Source organism: Cetorhinus maximus, chromosome 18, assembly GCF_964194155.1.
Source record: "Cetorhinus maximus chromosome 18, sCetMax3.hap1.1, whole genome shotgun sequence".
Lineage (NCBI taxonomy): Eukaryota > Metazoa > Chordata > Chondrichthyes > Lamniformes > Cetorhinidae > Cetorhinus > Cetorhinus maximus.
This window is the reverse complement of record NC_135896.1, coordinates 85,070,711-85,091,777: the sequence shown is the minus strand read 5'-3', so window position 1 is coordinate 85,091,777 and position 21,067 is coordinate 85,070,711. Positions and strand designations below refer to the sequence as shown.

General features: G+C 43.1%; 2 protein-coding genes across 2 annotated transcripts in view; one reads left to right on the top strand and one right to left on the bottom strand.

Annotated features, from left to right (window-relative positions):
• The window catches only part of bub1bb (BUB1 mitotic checkpoint serine/threonine kinase Bb), an 87,784-nt gene extending 77,624 nt beyond the window's left edge, over positions 1-10,160 (top strand). Inside the window, exons 22-24 of the mRNA XM_078563106.1 lie at positions 5,831-6,002; positions 8,541-8,647; positions 9,896-10,160. Of these exons, the coding sequence (XP_078419232.1) occupies positions 5,831-6,002; positions 8,541-8,647; positions 9,896-10,079 (463 nt within the window). The 3' untranslated portion in view covers positions 10,080-10,160. The remainder of the gene's footprint in view (positions 1-5,830; positions 6,003-8,540; positions 8,648-9,895) is intronic.
• A 9,081-nt stretch (positions 10,161-19,241) lies between these two features.
• Positions 19,242-21,067, bottom strand: part of LOC144693314 (sushi domain-containing protein 6-like) — a 54,395-nt gene continuing 52,569 nt past the window's right edge. The window contains exon 6 of the mRNA XM_078563105.1: positions 19,242-20,262. Coding sequence (XP_078419231.1) covers positions 20,237-20,262 — 26 coding nt within the window. The 3' untranslated portion in view covers positions 19,242-20,236. The remainder of the gene's footprint in view (positions 20,263-21,067) is intronic.

Here is a 21,067-nt window from a genome sequence, read left to right as displayed (position 1 = left end):
CAGGAGTTCAATTTTCAGGAATTCAGTAGTGGATTCTTCCTTCAGACTGTATAAAACCTTAGACCTACCCAATCCTGAGGTATGACCAGTAAGTCAGCCATAGATTGAGGCTACAAACAATCCACAGACAAGTAATAAAAGTAGCTATTTACCAGCTATTCTCTATTTTCTGTACATGTCTCTATAATAGAAGAAAGGTCTGAGACTTTGGCAGAAGCAAGAACTAACCTGTAGTTGCTGCTGATAGAAGGATAGAACACCATTAAGAGAAAATTTGCATTTATATGGCACCTTTCCAGACCACCTGAAGTAGTTTTGAAGTGTAGTCACTGCAAATCAGCTCCAGAGGATAATGATGCATTGGTCAACTCCGTGCTACTTAAATTTCAGTGCCAATCAGAATTGACTTGCAAATTCTTGACTTGGGGAGGCGGTGGTGTAGTGGATGTAATGTCACTGGACTAGTAACCCAGAGACCCAGGTTAATACTCTGGTGACAGTGTTTCAAGTCCCACCATGGCAGCTGGTGAAATTTAAATTCTATTACTAACTATGGAATTAAAACGGGAAGGAAACCTGCCGTCCTTTCCTGGTCTGGCCTACATGTGACTCCAGACCCGCAGTGGTGTGGTTGACTCCTAAATGACCTAGCAGGTCACTCCATTGCCTTAAATTGCTCAAAAATTCAATAAGAAATTAAACTGGACAGACCACCCAGCATTGACCTAGGCACCAGCAGTTTACATTGGCACGCCCAGCCCTCTTGACCCCACAAAGTCCTCACTAACATCTGAGGGCTCGTGCCAAAATTGGGAGAGCTGTCTCACAGACTAGTCAAGAAACATATGAACAAGGAGCAGGAGTAGGCCATTCAGCCCCTCAAGCCTGCTCTGCCATTTAATAAGATCATAGCTGATCTGATAGTAACCTAAAACCTGCATCCCACCTATCCCAATAACCTATCATCCCCTTGCTTACCAAGAATCTATCCACCTCTGAATATTTTTAAGGCAAAGACTCTGCTTCCATCACCTTTTCAGGAAGAGAGTTCCAAAGACTCACGACCCTCTGAGTGAAAAAATTTCACCTCATCTGTTTTAAATGGGCGACCCCTTATTTTTAAACAGTGACCCCCTAGCTCTAGATTTTCCCACAAGAGGAAACATCCTCCACAACAACCCTGTCAAGACTCCGCAGGAGCTTATGGATTTCAATCAAATTGCCTCTTGCTTTCCTAAACTCCAGCAGATATACAAGCCTAGTCTGTCCAGCCTTTCCTCATAAGACAACCTGCCCATTCCAGGTATTAGTCTGGTAAAAGCAAAATACTGCAGATGCTGGAAATCTGAAACAAAAACAAAAATAGCTGGAAAAACTCAGCAGGTCTGACAGCATCTGTGGAGAGGAACACAGTTGACGTTTCGAGTCCATATGACTCTTCATCAGAACTAAGGAAATAGAGAAATGAGGTGAAATATAAGCTGGTAGCGGGGGGTGGGACAGGTAGAGCTGGATAGAGGGCCAGTGATAGGTGGAGGCAAAGAAGAGATTGCCAAAGATGTCATAGACAAAAGGACAAAGGGGTGTTGACGGTGGTGATATTACCCCCTACACCCGTCTCACGGCACCTTCCCATGCAACCGCAGAAGGTGCAACACCTGCCGCTTTACTTCACCCCCTTCCTCACCACCCAAGGGCCCAAACACTCCTTTCAAGTGAAGCACCACTTCGTTTGCACTTCCCTCAATTTAGCCTACTGCGTTCGCTGCTCCCAAAGCGGTCTCCTCTACATTGGAGAGAACAAACGCAGACTGGGTGACCGCTCTGCAGAACACCTTCGGTCTGTCTGCAAGCATGACTCAGACCTCCCTGTCGCTTGCCATTTCAACACACCACCCTGCTCTCATGCCCACATGTCCATCTTTGGCCTGCTGCAATGTTCCAGTGAAGCTCAATGGAAACTGGAGGAACAGCATCTCATCTTCCGACGAGGCACTTTACAGCCTTCCGGACTTAATATTGAGTTCAACAACTTCAGATCATGAACTCTCTCCTCCATCCCCACCCCCTCTCCAATCCCCCTTTTTCCAATAATTTATCATTTTAAAAAAATATATTTTTCTTTTCCCACCTATTTTAAAATTTATTTCGATCTATTGTTTTATCTCCACCTTTTAGCCCATTTCGATCCCTCCCCCCCCACCCCCACTAGGGCCATCTGCCACTTGCTTGTCCTGTTTGCTACCCTTAATGTCCCCATTAGCACATTCCTTAGATAATATCACCACCATCAACACCCCTTTGTCCTTTTGTCTATGACATCTTTGGCAACCTCTTCTTTCCCTCCACCTATCACTGGCCCTCTATCCAGCTCTACCTGTCCCAATCCCCTCTACCAGTTTATATTTCACCTCATTTCTCTATTTCCTTAGTTCTGATGAAGAGTCATATGGACTCGAAAGGTCAACTGTATTCCTCTCCGCAGGTGCTGTCAGACCTGATTAGTCTGGTAAACCTTCTCTGAAATGCTTCCAACGCATTTACACCCTTCCTTAAATAAGGTGACCAGTACTGTACATAGTACTCCAAATGTGGTCTCACTAGTACCCTGTACAACTAAAGCATAACCTCCCTACTTTTGTATTCTATTCTCCTCGCAATAAATGATAACATTGTATTAGCTTTCAACAACCTGACATAGTCAAGCTCGTGGAATCATACCTTACAGACAATGTCCCAGACACAACTATCACTAACCCTGGGTATGTCCTGTCCCACCGGCAGGTCAGACACAGCAAAGGTGGCACAGTGGTATATACTCATGAGGGAGTTGCCTGGGGAATCCTCGATATTGATTCCGGACCCTATGAAGTCTTCTGGCATCGGATCAAACAATGAGCAAGGATTACAACCTTCTGCTGATTACAACCTACTGCCCCCCTCAGCTGATGAATCAGTACTCCTCCATATTGAACATCACTTGGAAGAAGTACTGAGAGTGGCAAAACTCTGGGTAGAGGGGCTTCAATGTCATCACCAAGAGTGGCTCAGTAGCACCACCACAGACCGAGCTGGCTGAGTCCTAAAGGACATAGCTGCTAGACTGAGTCTACGGCAGGTGGTGAGGGAACCAACAAGAGGGAAAAACCCACTTAACCTCATCCTTACCACTCGACCTCTCGCAGATGCATCTATCCATGACAGTGTCAGGAGGTGTGACCACAGCACAGTCCTTGTGGAGACAAAGTCCCATCTTCACACTGAGGATACCCTCCATTGTGGTGGCACTACTACCGTGCTAAATGGGATAGATTTTAAATAGATCCAGCAACTGAAAACTGGGCACTGTGGGCTCTCAGCAGCAGCAGAATTGTATACAACTGAAATCTGTAACCTCATGGCCTGGCATATCCCCACTGTACTATTACCATCAAGCTGGCTCAATGAAGAGTGCAGGGGGACATGCCAAGAGCAGCACCAGGCATATCTAAAAATGAGGCGTCAACTTGGTGAATCTACAACACAGGGCACTTGCGTGCTAAACAGCATAAGCAGCATGCAATTGACAGAGCTAAATGATCCCACAACCAATGGATCAGATCTAAGTTCTGCAGTGCTGTCACATCCAGTCATGAATGGTGTGGACAATTAAACAACTAACAGGAGGAGGCTCCACAAATATCCCCATCCTCAACGATGGGGAGCCCAGCACATCAGTGCAAAAGACAAGGCTAAAGCATTTGCAACCGTCTTCAGCCAGAAGTGCCGAGTGGATGATCCATCTTGATCTCCTCATGAGGTCCCCAACCTCACAAATGCCAGCTTTCAGCCAATGCCATTCACTCCACGTGATATCAAGAAATAGCTGATGGCACTGGATACTGTAAAGACTATGGGCCCTGACAACATTCTGGCAATATTATTGATTGTGCTCCACAAATAACTGCACCCCATCCAAGCTGTTACAGCTACAACACTGGCATCTACTCAGCAATATTTGAAAATTGCCCAGGTATATCCTATCCACAAAAAGCAGGAACAAACCAACCCAGCTAATTACCGCCCCATCAGCCTGCTCTCAATCATCAGCAAAATGACGGACAGTGTCATCGACAGCGCTATCAAGCGGCACTTACTCAGCAATAACCTGCTCACTGACACTCAGTTTGGGTTCCTCCAGTGCCACTCGGCTCCTGATCTCATCACAGCCTTTGTCTAAATATGGATAAAAGAACTGAACTCCAGCGGTGACGTGAGAGTGACTGCCCTTGACACCAGGACAGTATGACTGATTCATCAAGGTGCACTGGCAAAACTGGAGTCAATGGGAATCAGGGGGAAAACTCTCCATTGTTTGATTTGTACCTAGTACAAAGGAAGATGGTTATGGTTCAAAGTCAGTCAGCCCCGGGACATTCTCTGTGTTCTTCAGAGTAGTGTCCTAAGCCCACCATCTTCAGCTGCTTCACCAACAAGGTTGCCTCCATCACAAGGTTAGAAGTGGGAATGTTTGCTGATGATTCCACAATGTTTAGCACCATTCATGACGACTCAGATACTGAAGTTGCCCATGTCCATATGCAGCAAGACCTGGACAACATTCAGACTAGGACTAATCAGTGGCAAGTAACATTCGTGCCAGACAATGACAATCTAACCATCTCCCCTTGACATTCAATGGCATTACCATCGCTGAATCCCCCACTATCAACATCCATTGACCAGAAACTGAACTGGAATAGCTGTATAAATACTGTGGCTACAAGTGCAGGTCAGAGTCTAGGAATCTCCAGCGAGTATCTCACCCCCTGACTCACCAAAGTCTGTCCACCATCTACAAGGCATAAGTGAGGCATGTGATGGAATACTCTCCACTTGCCTGCATGAGTGCAGCTTCAGCAACTCTTGCGAGACTCAACACCATCCAGAACAAAGCAGCCCACTTGATTGGCACTCCATACACCACCTTAAACATTGCTGCTACTGTACGTCAATGGTGAAGGGAGTGAGTGTGTACCATCTACAAGATGCACTGCAGCAACTCACCAATGCTCTTTCGACATCACCTTCCAAACCTGCATCCTCTGCCACCTAGAAGAACAAGGGCAGCAGATGCATGGGAACACCACCACCTGCAAGTTTCCCTCCAAGCCACAAGTCATCCTGATTTGGAACTATATCACCGTTCCTTCACTGTCGCTGGGTCAAAATCCTGGAACTCCCTTCCTAACAACACTGTGGGCATACTTACACCAGATGGACTGCAGCAATTCAAAAACACCAACACCTTCTCATGGGCAATTAAGGATGGACAGTAAATGCTAGCCTAGCCAGCAATGCCCACATCTGTGAAGGAATAATTTTTTAAAAATTCCATTATAAAAAGACAATAAGCCTTGGATCATCCTTGGCAAGTTCACAACTTTACTAGCCAGTTCATTCAGCCTTGCTGCTGTTTTCTATTTGGCTATGGTTCCCTTCAGCTTCTGAAGAATGTAGCCATGGTTAAGGCTAGTTTTGTGCTTTTAGTTTGAGAAGGCTAAGTCAGATGAAAGGAACTCATCCCACCTATTGGACTCCACTGAGTTGTGCACTCAAAAACTTGAATTTGCACAGCAGCAAAGTAATTTATACTGAATCTCTGCCTGAGTGGTGAAATTTTGTTGTAAGTCAGGATTTTTGTTTCAAGTGCAGCAAGTCTGAATATAGTAGCCCACATTCCCATTCACCTCTTTCTCTTAATAAGTACACTGGGTTATTGAGAATAAGTGACTTTTACATTCTGTACCTTTGGAGACTATTTAACCTGACCCTCTGCCTTCCTCCCTAGGTTTTATAATGTTTCCATGTGCCCCAGCAGTGACAGCTTGGTAAAGCTCATGGACTTCACTCAAAGCTTGGACCTGAGGCTGCAGTCTGATGTTGCCAATTTTACAAAGTTTCCCACAGTGCAATCACTACCCAATAAGGAGCTCCTGTTAGAGTGCACTAATGCCTACCAGGTAAATAGCCAGCAGCGAACTAACCTAGATCTACGCTATACAAAGCGTATTCACATTATCCCACTGCTATTGGAGTTGTACTGACCTGTACACAGTGATGGTACTCCTTGCCATGCTCAGTAGAGTTGATATGGTGCATATTTATCCTGATGTGGAAATGGCCCCCTGCACTTCTCCAAACATTTTCAATTTGTGTCTCCCTTTCCCCCTCCCCACTTTTCATAATGACATGATGGCCTGTAGCGTCAACTCACTAGTAGTCCCTCACTTTCTCTAGGCAGGCCCACAAAGAACAGCCACATTGAGCAACTGGCTATTCAACCTTGGGGAAACCAGAGTGCTTCTGTCTTGAATTCCAACTTCCAGTAGAAGAAAATGATGGGCTGCTTTTCTGCATTTCCCCTTTTCTTCTTGCTCAGCATGCATGTTGCCCACAACTGCAGTCAATTAAAGGGGAGATTAAACCAGGGACTTTTTGATCTGTATGGCTAAATACCACACTTAAGGAGCATTTACTCAAACCCATTGGAGTTGCAGTGGCTTAGAAAGGCCATCACTTGGAAAGGAGAAAATGTTGAACATTGCAATGCTGTTTGTGGGACTTTGCTGTGCATATATTGGCAGCTGCATTTCCTACATTTAAATAGTAACTAAATTTTCCTAACAGCACTGTGTGGGAATACCTACACCACATGGACTGCAGCCATTCAAGGCAACAACTCGCGACCACCACCTTCTCCAGAGTAATTAGGGATGGATGATAAATGCTGGCCTTGCAGGCAACACCCACATCCCATGAATGATTTTTTTCAAATCTTAAATCTTTCTGACATGAACAATTCCTGGTGGAGGGGGAACGTAGCATAATGCTAATGTTACTGGACTAGTAATCCAGAGACATACACTAATGTTCTGGAGATCTAAGTTCAAATCCTACCATGGGGGAATTTAAATTCAGTAATTAAATCTGGCATAAAATGCTAGTTTCATTAATAATCACAAAACTACCGGATTGTTGTGAAAACTCATCTGGTCCACTAATGTCCTTCGAGGAGGAAATCTGCCAACCTTACCCATGTGACTCCAGATCCACAGTAATGTGGTTGACTCTTGACTGCCCCCTGAAATGGCCTAGTAGGCCACTCAGTTGTAACAAATCACTACAGAAAAAAGGGTATCAACACCAAATGGACTACAGAGGTTCAAAAAGGCAGCTCACCACCACCTTTTCAAGTGACGCTTAAGAATAAATAAATAATACTTCATTGACCTACACAGTTCAAAGTATGAGCCTGGTGTGACCTGTGATACACAAGAGGTTTGATCATGCCTTTAACATGAGTGGATTTTCAATTTCACCTTGTCAAACTATTGAAGCATAATCAAGGTCATTGCAAGTGACTTATTGCATTGTTCGATGATCTGGCTGAAGTTAATCATCCAGCACTGGTGTACAGCACTAGGAAATGAGCTGTCTCTTATGCAGTTTGAGGATAATTTGTCTAAGTGACCATCTTGGGAATGAATCTAAGCCTTGCAGCCATTATTGTGGTCAATATATTTGGAGCTCTTATTGACCCATAAATGTTAATTGACCATTTAATTATAAAAGTTAGTTTAAAATTCAGCTGGATTAAACTTGGATGAACAGCAAGCCACTGCATTACTTGGTCTGTGTCTACTGTGAACACTGAGATGATGACTTCAGTGCTTAAGTGCTAGACAATATTGGCCAATACAAATTGAGAGTTCAGATGACGCTAATTGCCTTTCTGGTTAGTAAATAAAATAAGAACAATAGGGATCACCATTGGGTAGATGATTTCAACACTCCTATTTGCACACGTTATGCTCCTGAGTTTTACATTGATTTGTCTCGATTGCGAACAAATGTGCAGATAGGTTAGTGTTTTTGATCACTAACTGCTTTACTTCCCTGCTTACTGAATGTTGGCGGATGTTTAATTATATATAGACATGAAGTATATTAATCTGGATTGAGTATTTTCTACTAATATTAGTACATGTAGCTAAAGCAGTGTTCATGTAGCCAGATCTGTGACCAGTCAGCAACTATCAGACAATAGGGTTAGTAAAAGGAGATATTGTTCCCATTAGCGTTTGTATTCCATGAACCCTGCTAGAAAGTACATGTATATGTTTTTGATCCGAATAAGACTTGACTATAAGCCCTGTATAATTGAATAACTTGCTGATACTAACTGTCTTGGTTCACCAGTGAAGAACTGCCCTCCTGGATAAGCTACCCAAGAGCAGCAACACCCCAAAATATGAGAATGTATCTACAAGAAATGGGTTTGATTGAATTAAAGCTGAATATCTTTATATTAACCAGGAAAGTATGTTTACTAAAAACATTAACATTGCAGCTCAAAAATAAATACCTCCCCACCCCACTCCCCTCATGAGGAAGGTGAGATAGAAACTGTGCAACTCGTGCATGAGCCAAGCCACTGTTAATAGCTAAAAAGCTGAGGTGCATGCTCTAATTTTAACCCTTATCACTGGCTGTTACAGGTTGATCTCCTTGGAATTGCAAACACTGTGCATTTTCTGCTATTTGGAAGACATATAGATGTCAGCAAAGAGGGTTCACGGTGGATACTCGGGCCCATGTCCTACAGGTATTTTTAATGGCATTACTTCTTCATTGTGCAATGTTGGTACTCTTATTTTCTAATTGAAATGTAAAATCAATGAGCTAGCTTGTGTTGCTAAATGAGTTAAGAGTCAGCATCATCAATAATGTGACCTGTAAAATGCTTGAGCAGCTCTTGTTTAAAATGGGCTGGACATTTTGTTGCTAGCACATTGGGTGATGTATCAATTGTTATACCTGTGGTTCCCATGTATTTCTTGACTTTGCTGAGAGTCATACCATTACTCATTCACCATTGGGAGTGAACTGGCTTTCCTGTCAAGTAATGCATCTTTTCAAACAGATGCTAGAAGATGAGGCTTCATTCACCTCTCCTTCCTTTTCTATCACTCCCCACCCCTGCAGCTTTGTGGAAGTGTTTGTTGGTGTTCCACAGCTCCCAAAAAATAGTCAAATTCATCTCAACATGAATGTCACTCAAAGCTTGACCCTTTAATGAAGGGAGGGAAAGTTCAATTATTTTTTAGTATGCCCTCTTTCTCTACCCCCACATCACCCGGACTCCCTATTTCATTTTTGACATGCTGAATCAAGTGGCCAAAGAGGTGGGGCCAAGTGACTTGATTTCAGATGTCTGCCAATGAAATTGCTCTTGAGCTGTGTGTACAAGAAGCTTGGCAACTACTTGGCTGAAGCAGAAACAACAGACCTGCCCTCACCACCCATATATCTCTTAACAGAGATCAGGAATTCCAAGCATTGGGAATTAAACCTTTACCCTTCCAACTCACCAATCTGTGGTGTTCCTCATCGGTGCCCTAACTGAATTTAACTTGTGCCTGTTTTGCAGTTACTCTTTTATTTGACACATGGATGTAATTTGCATTTGGGTCACTGCTTTGTCCCTAGCAATTCTTTAATGCAAAGTGTTGCCCACAACTCCGGGTAGTGCTCTCATCTCGAAGTCAGAAGGTTGAGGGTTCAAACCTTAACCCTGGCTACATTCCATTGCAAAATGTAGGAGAACGACATTTGCCTAAAGTGCCCTCTTTCTAAAGCATTGTCTGCCCCTTGGATGGATATAAAAGCGATATTTCAAATGAGCAAGGGTGTCTCTTGGTGTCCTCAGCCACCATAATCGAAACAGTTTTTCTGGTGATTAACTCATTGGCTCCCAGAGTTAGTTCAAAAAAGTTTCATTGGCTGTAAAGGAATTTAGGATGCCATAAGCCTCTGAAAAGTACTGTATAAATGGAGTCTTGTATTTTTGCAGCTTGGAGCAATGGCTGTATATGGAGTTATGGAACAGCTTCTTTGAAAAGATTCTGAATGCAGGAGATGCACCCTCTGTCTCTACACTGCGTGACCTGCGGCAAACAGTGACGGAAGTCATTGAACCGGATTATGAGACGCTGTATAATGACGCTTTCATACTGAACCTGACACCCTATGATTAGTGAATGTAAAATGATTTTTAAACACTACTGTTATTTCAGGATCTTATTTTTCTATTGTTTGGAATAAAGTTGCCACCTGTATGCTTCTAATTTTCTTATTGTCTTAGCGATTGCATCCAAGTTGCCTACTTTTTAAAAAATATATGGTACATCTTTTCAGCAAACTCTGATCTTTCCTCTTTTTTTTTCTTTGAGATCAGCTAACTTGTTACAGACTGGGGATTAAATCTGGGGACCCTTCCAGGACTGTGTGGCTCAACAGCTTACTAATAACAGGGGTATTTATTGAGTTACTGAACCATGCAGCATTCCCCCCATTTTCTGTGACTTGAAGAATACAATGATCTATTATGTATTGCACAACAGTGCTTTTACAACTTTCTAGGTTTTTTTTGTATCCTCACTAAAGATGGTAAGTAAATGTAGAAAAAGTAGATAAATGAAAACCTCCCTATTTTCCCCACCACCCACAACCAGAGTACAGTAGTGGAGTAGCTGACCCATTCAAATCAAAGGTTTCCAGGCCATGACCACTATTCTAAGTTAGGTGATCTCAACTAGTGGAGGTGTTCAATTAGCCTCCTTACATCACTTGGTTAGAGAGAGAACAACCGTCAGGGTTCCCACTCCTGATTTTCCCTACCTAACAATCCCTGCTCGAATTGGGTGTCAGGCTGTACCTTCCACAGTTATACCCGTTGCATGCTGAGAAAGTTGTGAATAGGAGTCACTTGGGTGAAATAAGAGATGAATAGTTATGAAATTGTATCTGCAAGGAGGAAAATGGAAGGGAACACTCGAGGAGGCAAACAAGTTTTTATTCTTGGGATATGCACATTGCTGGCAAGGCTGGTATTGATCGCTAATCCCTAGTCACCCATGAATATGGTGGTGGGCCATCTTGAACTGCTGAAATTCATGTGATGAGTAGGCTTCCACAATTGGGTAAGGATTTCAGATTATATGCGATCTGGGAACTGTTTTCTTGTGGCAGGAGTTTGGGGATTATATGCTGCTCGAGTCCATAGACTTTTTAACCAGAACTATTTGTTTACAGCAAGTTTTTACTAATATGAACCTACACACGAGGCAAGAGCTTCTGTTTTCTTCAAGATCACTCTTACTTCTCAGTCATGTGATCTGGTATCATTATTACATCAGCATCATGTATGTTTCTGAAGTTAGCCCTTTACTCTATAGGAATCAATGGATTGTGAAGCAGTTTTTTCTAATTTGTTCACAGGATGTGGGCTTTGATGGCATAGCCAGCATTTATTGTCCATACCTAATTGTCCTTGAAGGTAGGGTAAGCTGCCTTCTCAACCACTGTGTGATGTAGGTACACCCTACGTGCTATTTGGTAGAGAGCTCCAGAATTTTGACCCACTGACAATGAAGAAACAGTGATCTATTTCCAAGTTGGGGTGATGTGTAACTTGGTGGTTGTATTCCCATGCACTTGCTACCCTTATCTGCTGGGTGGTAGATGTAATGGATTTTGGGAGCTGGTGCCAAAGAAGCTTGGGCAAGTTTCTGCACTGCATCTTGTAGAGGAATCCCTACAATGATGCCCTGAAGCTGAAATGATTGACCTCCAACAACCACAACCATCTTGTTTTGTGCGAGGTGTGACTCCAGCCAGTGGAGAGTTTCTTTCCTATTCCCATTGACTACTTTTATGAGGGACCCTTGATGCTAGATTTGTTCAAATGCCACCTTTAAATCAAGGCCAGTCACTCTCACCTCGCCTGTAGAATTTAGCTCTTTTGCCCATGTCTGGACCAAGGTTGTAATGAGGCCTGGAGGTGAATGGCCTTTTGGAACATCAGTCAGTAGGCTGTTGGTGAGTATGTGCAGCTTGATCACACTGCCAATGACAACTTCTATCACTTTGGTTGAGAATTGTCTGATGGGACAATATTGGCCAGATTGGACTTGTCCTGCTTTTTGTGGGCAGGACTTATCTGAGCAATTTTCCACTTGGTTGGGTGAATGCCGGTGTTGTAGCTGTACTGGGACAGTTTGGCTAGAGGCACAACTAATTCTAGAGTGCACATTTTAAGCGCGACTGCCAGGATATTGTCGGGGCCCATTGCTTTTGCTGTATCCAGTGCCTTCTGCCATTTCTTGATATCACATAGAGTGAATCTGTGATGATCATGACCTCAGGAGAAGGTAAAGATGGATCATTCACTCCACTTTTGGCTGAAGATGGTTGTAAATATTTCAACCTTGCCTTTTGCACTCGTGTTGGACTGGAACATCTCCATCCTCAGTGATGGTTATGCAGTGAACATTCTGGTTGTTTAATTACCCACCACCATTCATGACTGGATGTGGCAGGACTGCAGAGCTTTGATCTGATCCTTTGGTTGTTGAATCCGTTAGTTCTGTTTAGTATGCACGTAGTTCTGTCTTATAGCTTTGCCAAGTTGACACCTCATTTTTAGGTATCCTCATGCTGCTGCTGGCATGCTCTTCTACAATCCTCATTGAACCAGGGTTAGTTATGAGGGATATACCAGGCCATAAGGCTACAGATTGTAGTGGAACACAATCCTGCTGATATCTCTCACTGGCTCAATGATATTCCATTTTTGAGCTGTTAAATCTGTTCTGAATCTATCCCATTTTGTACACAAACAAAAACAGAAAATGCTGGGAAAACCCTTTAGCATCTGTGGAGAGAGAAACAGATTTAATATTTTGAGCCCATATGACCCTTCTTCAGAGGGACTCCCCCTACACCACCCCAACTAGGGCCACCTGTCACTTGCTTGTCCTGCTTTCTACCCTTAATGTCACCATTAGCACATTCCTTAGCTAATATCACCACCGTTAACATCCTATCATATTGTCTATGACATCTTTGGCAATCTCTTCTTTGCCTCCACCTATCACTTGCCCTCTATCCAGCTCTACCTGTCCCACCCCCCTCAAACAGCTTATATTTCACCTCATTTCTATTTTTTAGTTCTGATGAAGAGTCATATGGACTCAAAACGTTAACTGTGTCCCTCTCCACAGATGCTGTCAGACCTGCTGAGTTTTTCCAGCTATTTTTGTTTTTGTTTCAGATTTCCAGCATCCGCGGTATTTTGCTTTTATGTTAAGGAGGAGGGTTTAGCATGATCAGCTGGGAGGGTATGCCTTTACCTAGGTTGAAGCTATGTCATCGGATTTGGATAAGTGATGAATCCAGTTTTATTCTTGTGTATGTAGGACTAGGAGGAACGAGGTGAAAGTTTTGATAAAGAGACAAAGAACTTGACTGATTTTCAGCTGCATCATTCCACCTGGTTCAATCGGTCTCCAAGGGAAAGAGTCTAGCAGTGGACAGTATGCAATGGCGTGAGGGCAATCTGGATGCGACATCTGTCACTCCATTGATCACTAGGGTTGATTCAGCTGATCTGGTTAGCTAGGCAGGTGTCCCCCTTCCCTCACAGCTCCATGTGCATCCCTCCCGAAGTTCAATCACAGAGCATGATCTACACGTCAAGGTTTCTACTAAACTTCATTTGCATAGCCTGCTGTGATGTACGTGTACCTTTAAAAGAGCGTATGCTAAACTGCTGCCCATCAGTATGCCCCATGAGGCACGATGCGATGTATCATCTCATGTACTCGGTAGACAGCACAGAACAGCAGTACTAAAAGTCAGAGGTGTGTTCATACCTCCCAGTTACCATTGCCTGTATAGTCTTATCTTCAAATAAAGAACTCATTGTTTGACCAATCCTTGTATGATTCATATTTATGTGATAAACAGAAGAATGCAAACAAGCCAAATGTCAAATCTTCCATAAAGCAGTGATTTAAGGCAGCATAATAGAAGTTAATTGCTTTTTTCTGTTTTAATACATCAAGGAATGCTTTTTAGAGTGATAACCTTCAGTTTTGTTAACAGGTGAAAATGAGTTTATCACAAAAAATAAGCATTTTTAATATGGCTGTTCATGGAGTAACTTGATTTTGTAATGTTATTTTCAACAATGCTGAGCCTTTCAACCATTGCATTGATGTAAATTAGTCAGTTTCTTCATTTAAAACATGCTGACTAGCGCCTGTGGACCAAGCAGAATCAGCATTCCTGAACCAGCGCAGTGTGTCAATTTCTACACGGGCCCAATGTAAGTTCTGTTGGCAGAGCCTGATTCGGATGAATTGATTCTTGAAACTACGTAAAAGATTGCAGAAGCCCGAGTGCTTTCGGGCATATCTCACTCATGTTTAAAATTCCCCAATCCTTTCAGCTGGTTCAACTCGGATTACACTAATAAATAGCAAATCTGGACTGCCGTTCTTCATCCACCCCCAGCCCCCCCCCCCCCCCCCCCAACCACCACTGCCCCCACAAACAAACTTAATTTATAAAGATACTGTAAATTAAACATGTATAGACTTGTAGAATGAGCTCACTGATATAATATTGAGCTAGGTTAAAATATATGAGAGAAAGATGCAGCTGAAGGGAAGGGTTTGTTAACAGGAGGGGTAAGAGTGCAAAGGAATTTTTATTGCCAGTAAGTAGAGAATGGTTTCTTTTCCAGTAAAGATGGACATGAGATTAACAATAACTGTACCAAAGACAGAGGGAGTTAGTGGTGATATCTGATTTATATATTTGCCCTAACTCTTGAAACATGCAAGACCAACATTCTAAAACTGTGGGAGAACTCTTCAATCTAGCAAAGACATTATGTCCTTGTGTATCTTAGTATTATTGGTACCTATATTTTGTAAACCCTCATATCCGCTGCTCTAATTCTCTTCTTGCCTAGTCCAATTTTTCACCTGTCCATGATCCTTAAACTCTGGTGTTCCTTCCTGATCCTCTCCGTGGCACTTCCTTCAACATCTCCTTAAAGCTTACCTCTTCGATCAAACTTTTGGTGTCTCATACTTCTGGCCCAGATTGTCTGGCAGTAATGTCAGCAAAATTGGCGGCATTAGCCATAATTACTCCACTGAAACAGACAGCAACTTCAAGAGTCTGCACAGGTACAGAATAACATGGCAATCTAGAAGTTGCTGTCAGTGATTTTATGCTCTTTCCCATAATATGCTGCTGACGTCCCCTCAGTGCAATCCCTCAGCCATCAGTGAATCGATAAACTTAGTCTCACTGTAAAACCTTTCAAAAAGTAATGCCTTTTTGAATGAGGTGTAACTGAGTTTTTAAATCGTATTCTAGGTTCACGACTACTGTTGAACATCCTCACTGGCCCTGAAAAGAGAATTTTTATGTCAAATTTTTCCACTATAAATTTCACATTTTTAAGACAGTTTAATTGGATTAAGATAAAAGTTGAAATACCATTTATGAAAATTTAAATTAAAAGGAAGAGAGTTGGCCCTTTCTTACTTCCTGGTTTGCTGGTTTATTATCTGTGACTTGATTTAATAACTTGTGTTACAGGCAAAGGATGTATATGACACCATCCTCCCAACCTCAAAATAAGGAAAATTGGAATATATTCTACATAATCCCAGTTGAGGGAGTGAAAATAGCTTCTGCTAGAACCTTCAGGGGAAAAGATTCAGAAAATTGGCCAATAAGTTTTAGCATGGGAGGAGGAGGAAAAAAAACTAACTGAGGGGTGAAGGCCAAATAAAACTTAGTGATAACAACAGAATTAATTAAGAATCATAGACTGGTAACAGCACTGAAAGAGGATGTTCAGCCTGTCATGTACGTGCTGGCTTTCTGCAAGAGCAGCTCAACTGGTCCTACTTCCCTAGCCCTGCAAATTTAAGTGCTTATCCAATTTCCCTTTGAAAGCCACGATTTCAATCTGCCTCAACCACACTCTCAGACCCTAACCACACTCTGCGTAATAAAAATAGTTTTTCATGTCATGATTGGGCCCTTTGCAGTACGCCTTAGACTTGATGAAAGTTGCAGAGAGTAAAATCCGCGGGGGGGGGGCGTGGGGGGGGGAATAATAACCCTGAAGAATTGAGCAAAAAAGCAAAAATCAGAACGTCTCAGATCTCACTTCTATTGAAGCAAGCTCAGCGAGACGATTTTGTTTTTGGTTAGTTAGCTATCTGATAACAGTGATTGCCATTGTGATTGAGGCAATCCAAACTGAAGACTTGAGTTTGCTTTTTGTCTGATTTGGAGTGAAACCCTCTCCTTTGCAGGAACACACACTGCAGCAACACACCCCCAGATCGTAAAGTGTTTTGCCTGATGCATCATTAGGTTTTACATGGCAGGCACACAAGATCAGGATGATCTCGGATTCTATTTCTGAGCAGTACTAGAGGTGCTTCAAGTCACCAAACACTTCAGGATTAGGAAAGGTAAAATAATACACTTGATCATTAACTCACTTAAAGAGTAAATTTATTTAGAAATGCAGTTATATACATAGTACAATTAAACTTAAATTAACTTTGTACAAATATTAAAATACTATCTTCACACCAATTGCAATATACAGGAATCCAAAGAAACTTGAAAGCAAAAGCCAAAGATGCACAGGTTGAGTGACCCTGACACATTCCACAGCTCCATTCTGTTTCACTAACAGTCATGTCACAAGAAACCATGCTCTAGCCTCTGTCAACAGCAGGACCGCTGTACAACAGCATCCCGTTTCTCACTTAATAAATGTGGGAGAATTTATTTATTTACAATGAAAAATTGTGAAATCTAATCAACACACACCTCCCCACTACAGCCAAGAGCCCAAGAACAGATTGGTTACAAAAAAAAAGCACTGGTTAATTCAAGAACACAAGTTGGAACACATTCACACAACATCTTGGCACGGGCACACGCAAAGCCTCTCAAGACTGCAGGGACAGGAAGGTGGAAACACCAGGGCCCTGTTTATATCATGTTGCTGCTTCATGACCAGTAAGTGTGGATCTGATTGTCAGCAAGGATAGGCTCATTTCATCCCCGAGGAGCCTGACTAGAATGTGGCACTCGCTAGCACAAGGGGATAGTTAAGGCAAATAACAGATACATGTGAGGGAAAGCTAGTTAAATATGAGGGAGAAAGGAACAGAAAGTGATGCTGACAGTAGGCTGGAAATGTGGCTCTTGAAGCATAACTACCAGCATAGGCTAGTTGGGCTAATGGCTCTAATTTCCATGGGTGTCGACACAGATACCTGTTTACACGTATACAGAGTGGTGTGTGCCTGTATTGTGATACGCAAGGTATCATGTCTGTGTGGGACACACTGCCCGTCATTTTTCATCTATTCAGTTATACTAGGCTTAGATACAGGGAGAGTCATCACCCCTCACTTGGTGAAGCTACACAGGCAGCAGGCTACCTGAATGAAGGGGCCATTGTGGCAGTTACATACACAGTGTTGGTTCCCTCACGAGGCCCACGCACATTTCTGGCTGGTGGTCACCGAACAGCCATTAAGACGGGATCTCAGCAGAGGCCGAGGAACAAACCTTTTCTTTATTTTTTTCGTGGGATGTGGGCATTGTGAGCAAGGCCAGCATTTGTTGCCCATCTCTAATATCCCCTGAACTGGATGCTTTGCTTCAGAGGGCAGTTAGGGGTCAGTCAACCACAACATTGTTGTGGAGCTGGAGTCACATGTAAGAATGCAAATTTCTTTCCCTAAAGGACATTAGTAAACCAGATGTGTTTTTGTCAATGAGGACAATCAATGATGATTTAACAGTTACCATTACTGATGTAATACCGATTACTGAGACTAGCTTTCAATTCAGGACTTTCTATTAAAATAACATTTAAATTCCTCCAGGTGCCATCGTGGGATTTGAACCCATGTCCCCAGAGCACTAGCCTGGGCCTCAGAATTACTAGTCCAGTGACATTGCCACTACACCACTATTTCCAGCCTGTGAGATTCCTGACTCATCTGAATCTTCAAGCAGCCTAGGTTAATGGTTACCAATGTAGAAAGGGAGGGGGTACAGTTACAGTATCAGCAGCTTACATGGGGCAACTACATGCCAGTGTTTGAGGTGGGTATGTTCCAATTTCTCCAGACCCTAGCCCCTTGGGTTTTATCACTGTATAATGCTAGATTTTGAAATTATCCTCATTGTGTTCAAATAGCCTTAAGGCCCTCCCTTCCCCATCTCCTCACCTGCTCCAGATTTCCAAGCTCAGGAATTCCTTTTCCACCTACACCTTTCATACACTCTTTTAAAACTTACCTCTGCTACCCTAATATCTCATGCAGCTTGGTGTCAAATTTTGTCTCATTTATGTAGATTTTTAGTGTAAAAATCCCAAGGCGCTTCACAGGAACATTATCCAAGTGTTGTTCGTTTAATTTGGACAATTCTAGTTTTCCCCTTTATTTGGAAACAAATCATCACCACCACATAATCCTCAGTGTTGAAGCCTTGCCCTGCAATCTCACTTTCCTGACCCTTCAACGAAAGAGGCCAAAACAGGAGAAACACACACCCACATCATTCACGTCAGCAAGGCAAAAAGAAAAAAAAAACGATACAGATTTCCACTTAGCCTGTGTGCAGTTTAGGTAAAGGGAAGAGAATATCCACCAGTATTTGGTATTCCAGCTATGGAGAACTGCAAGCATTAGGGGGCTGGATTTCAGATATAAAGGTCCCAGCCTTTATGCTACCTGCTTACATGAGCAGATTTTACTGAATCAAAGGTTCTCACTGCTCGATTAAGGTATATCTGAGAGCCCACACTGATGGTCAAGAGGGAGTACACACTGCTTACCCTTTATGGGTTAGCGGTGGCTCAGTGACAGTACTCTCAGCTGAATCAGCAATTTTTGGGTTCAAGCCCCTCTTCAGAGGCCTGAGCACAAATTCTAGGCTGACACACCCAGTGCAGTACTGAGGGAGTGTTGCATTGTCAGAGGTGCCATCTTTCAGCTCCAGCTGCCCTCTCTGGTGGATGTGAAAGATCCCATGGCACTCTTTTCAAGAACAGAGGAGTTCTCCCCAGTGTCCTGGTTAATATTTATCCCTCAACCAACCAATATCACTATAAAACAGATTCTCTGGTCATTATCATATAACTTTGTGGGACCTTGCTGTGTGCAAATTGGCTGCCATATTTCCAACAACAGTAACTGCACTTCAAAGCTACTTCATTGGCTGTAAAGCGCTTTGGGATGCTCTGAAGTTGTGAAAGGTGCAATATAAATAAAAGTTCTTTTTTTCTTGTTAGAGAAACCTATCCTCCTCCACCACCTCATCAGGTACAATAGCATTTCCTGGTCACGGATGTGAAGTTGGGGGAAGCCCAGTCTCTGACTGAGATGTCACCTACTGAAATGCCAGAGCTAGATTTGCAGAACCAAGAGCAGTCTACACAGAGGCTAAACATTGACCTGGCGTTAATCAGCTTACTCCAGAGGTTGGCAATGAATGACACATCTCAGTTTGTCTTTCATCATAGGCGAGGTGCGTTTCACCAATCTGCTCTTGCCCAATCCCACCCCAAAGGTATCTCAGCAGAGTGGCCCACCTGACACAGCATGGAACACCTACCCATTTCATATGGCATTGCATTCCCCAAACAGCAGGAAGTTCACAAGGGAACTAGTGCCAGCAGTGACCGAGAAACCTGGCTGCTTTGACTAGAATAAAAAGGGCAAATTATTTGTTCTGATGTTGAACTTAACCTTGGCCAATATTTGAGGGTTCAAAGTTTGCCACGTTCTGTCTGGTGTGGGGAAAGGGTTAAGAAATAGCTGGGGCCTGCTAGTCGATTACAAAGTGGACTGGGCAATGCTTATAGATGGTGGAAACAGGGATGGCACAGAAGACCGAATCAGGGGTGAGGAAAAGCACCTAAAATAAGCACTTCAAACTACCACCAGCACCCAGTGTCTAGTCTAAGTCCTGTGCTGTGAAGGACATTAGGACCCGTCACTCGCTTGAGGGTCACCATTCTCAGAATTATCCCAATGTCCCCATAGGCAGAATGTGCCCATGCTGAGTGTAAATACTACTGCGCCCCTGTGAGTCAGTCCCGCGCTGGGCTTCAGCAACGTTGGGGGGTAGTGGCGGGGGAGTGCTGAGGCTGGTGGCAGGGGAGGGCTTCTTCGCCACAGCTCCTGCTACGGGGATCCAAGTCAGTTAATTGGAGACGGAGAGTTGAGTGTTGAAGGAGGAGGAGGAGGAGGAAGCTGAGCAGGTGGCCCCCATGCTGACAACCTTATGCATCCTTGAGCAAAGGAATATCTGAAACAAAAAGGGAACAGGGTTTGAGTTTAGAGTCACTGGATCATAGGCTGAGCTAGTAATGTTCTTACAGGACCTTGACAACAGCCTCCCACATTGAGTCTTATAGAGCTTCAAAGATATTCTCACTCCTTCCTATCCTTGTAACTTCCTCCAACCCTACAATCACCCAAGAACTGTGTTCCTTAAAACTTACCTTTTTGACCAAACTTTTTCCCTCACCTGCCCTATTATCTCCTTTCGTGACTTGCTGTCGATATTTCCTCTGATTTTGCTCCTGTGAAACTCTTCGGGCCATGTTACTATGTTAAAGACAAAAATGCAAGTTGTTGCTGTGAGAACATCACCCTCTCTTGGGAAATCTTTGATTTATCCCTTCACTCCAGCTCATTTTTGGAACTGTAAATTCCCTGGGAACAAGGCCGTTCACTTAAGCCTTTGTTTCGAGCTAGTCTTTGTGTGTGTCATGCTGCACAACAGACTTGTGAGCAAAGTTAGAGCTCGTGGAATAAAAAGTACAGTAGAAACATGGATACGAAGTTGGCTGAGTGACAGGAAACAGAGAGTAGTCATTATAGCTTGTTGTTTGGACCAGGGGAAGGTTTATAATGGAGTTCCCCAGGGGTCGTTGTTAGGACCTTTGCTCTTCCTGACATATTAATGACCTTCACCTCGGTGTGCAGGCAACAATTTCAAAATTTGTGGATGATACAAAACTTGGAAGTATTGTCGACTGTGACAACTAGTTTAGAACTTTAAAAGGACAAAGGCAGGTTGGTGGAATGGGCAAACAAGTGGCAGGTGA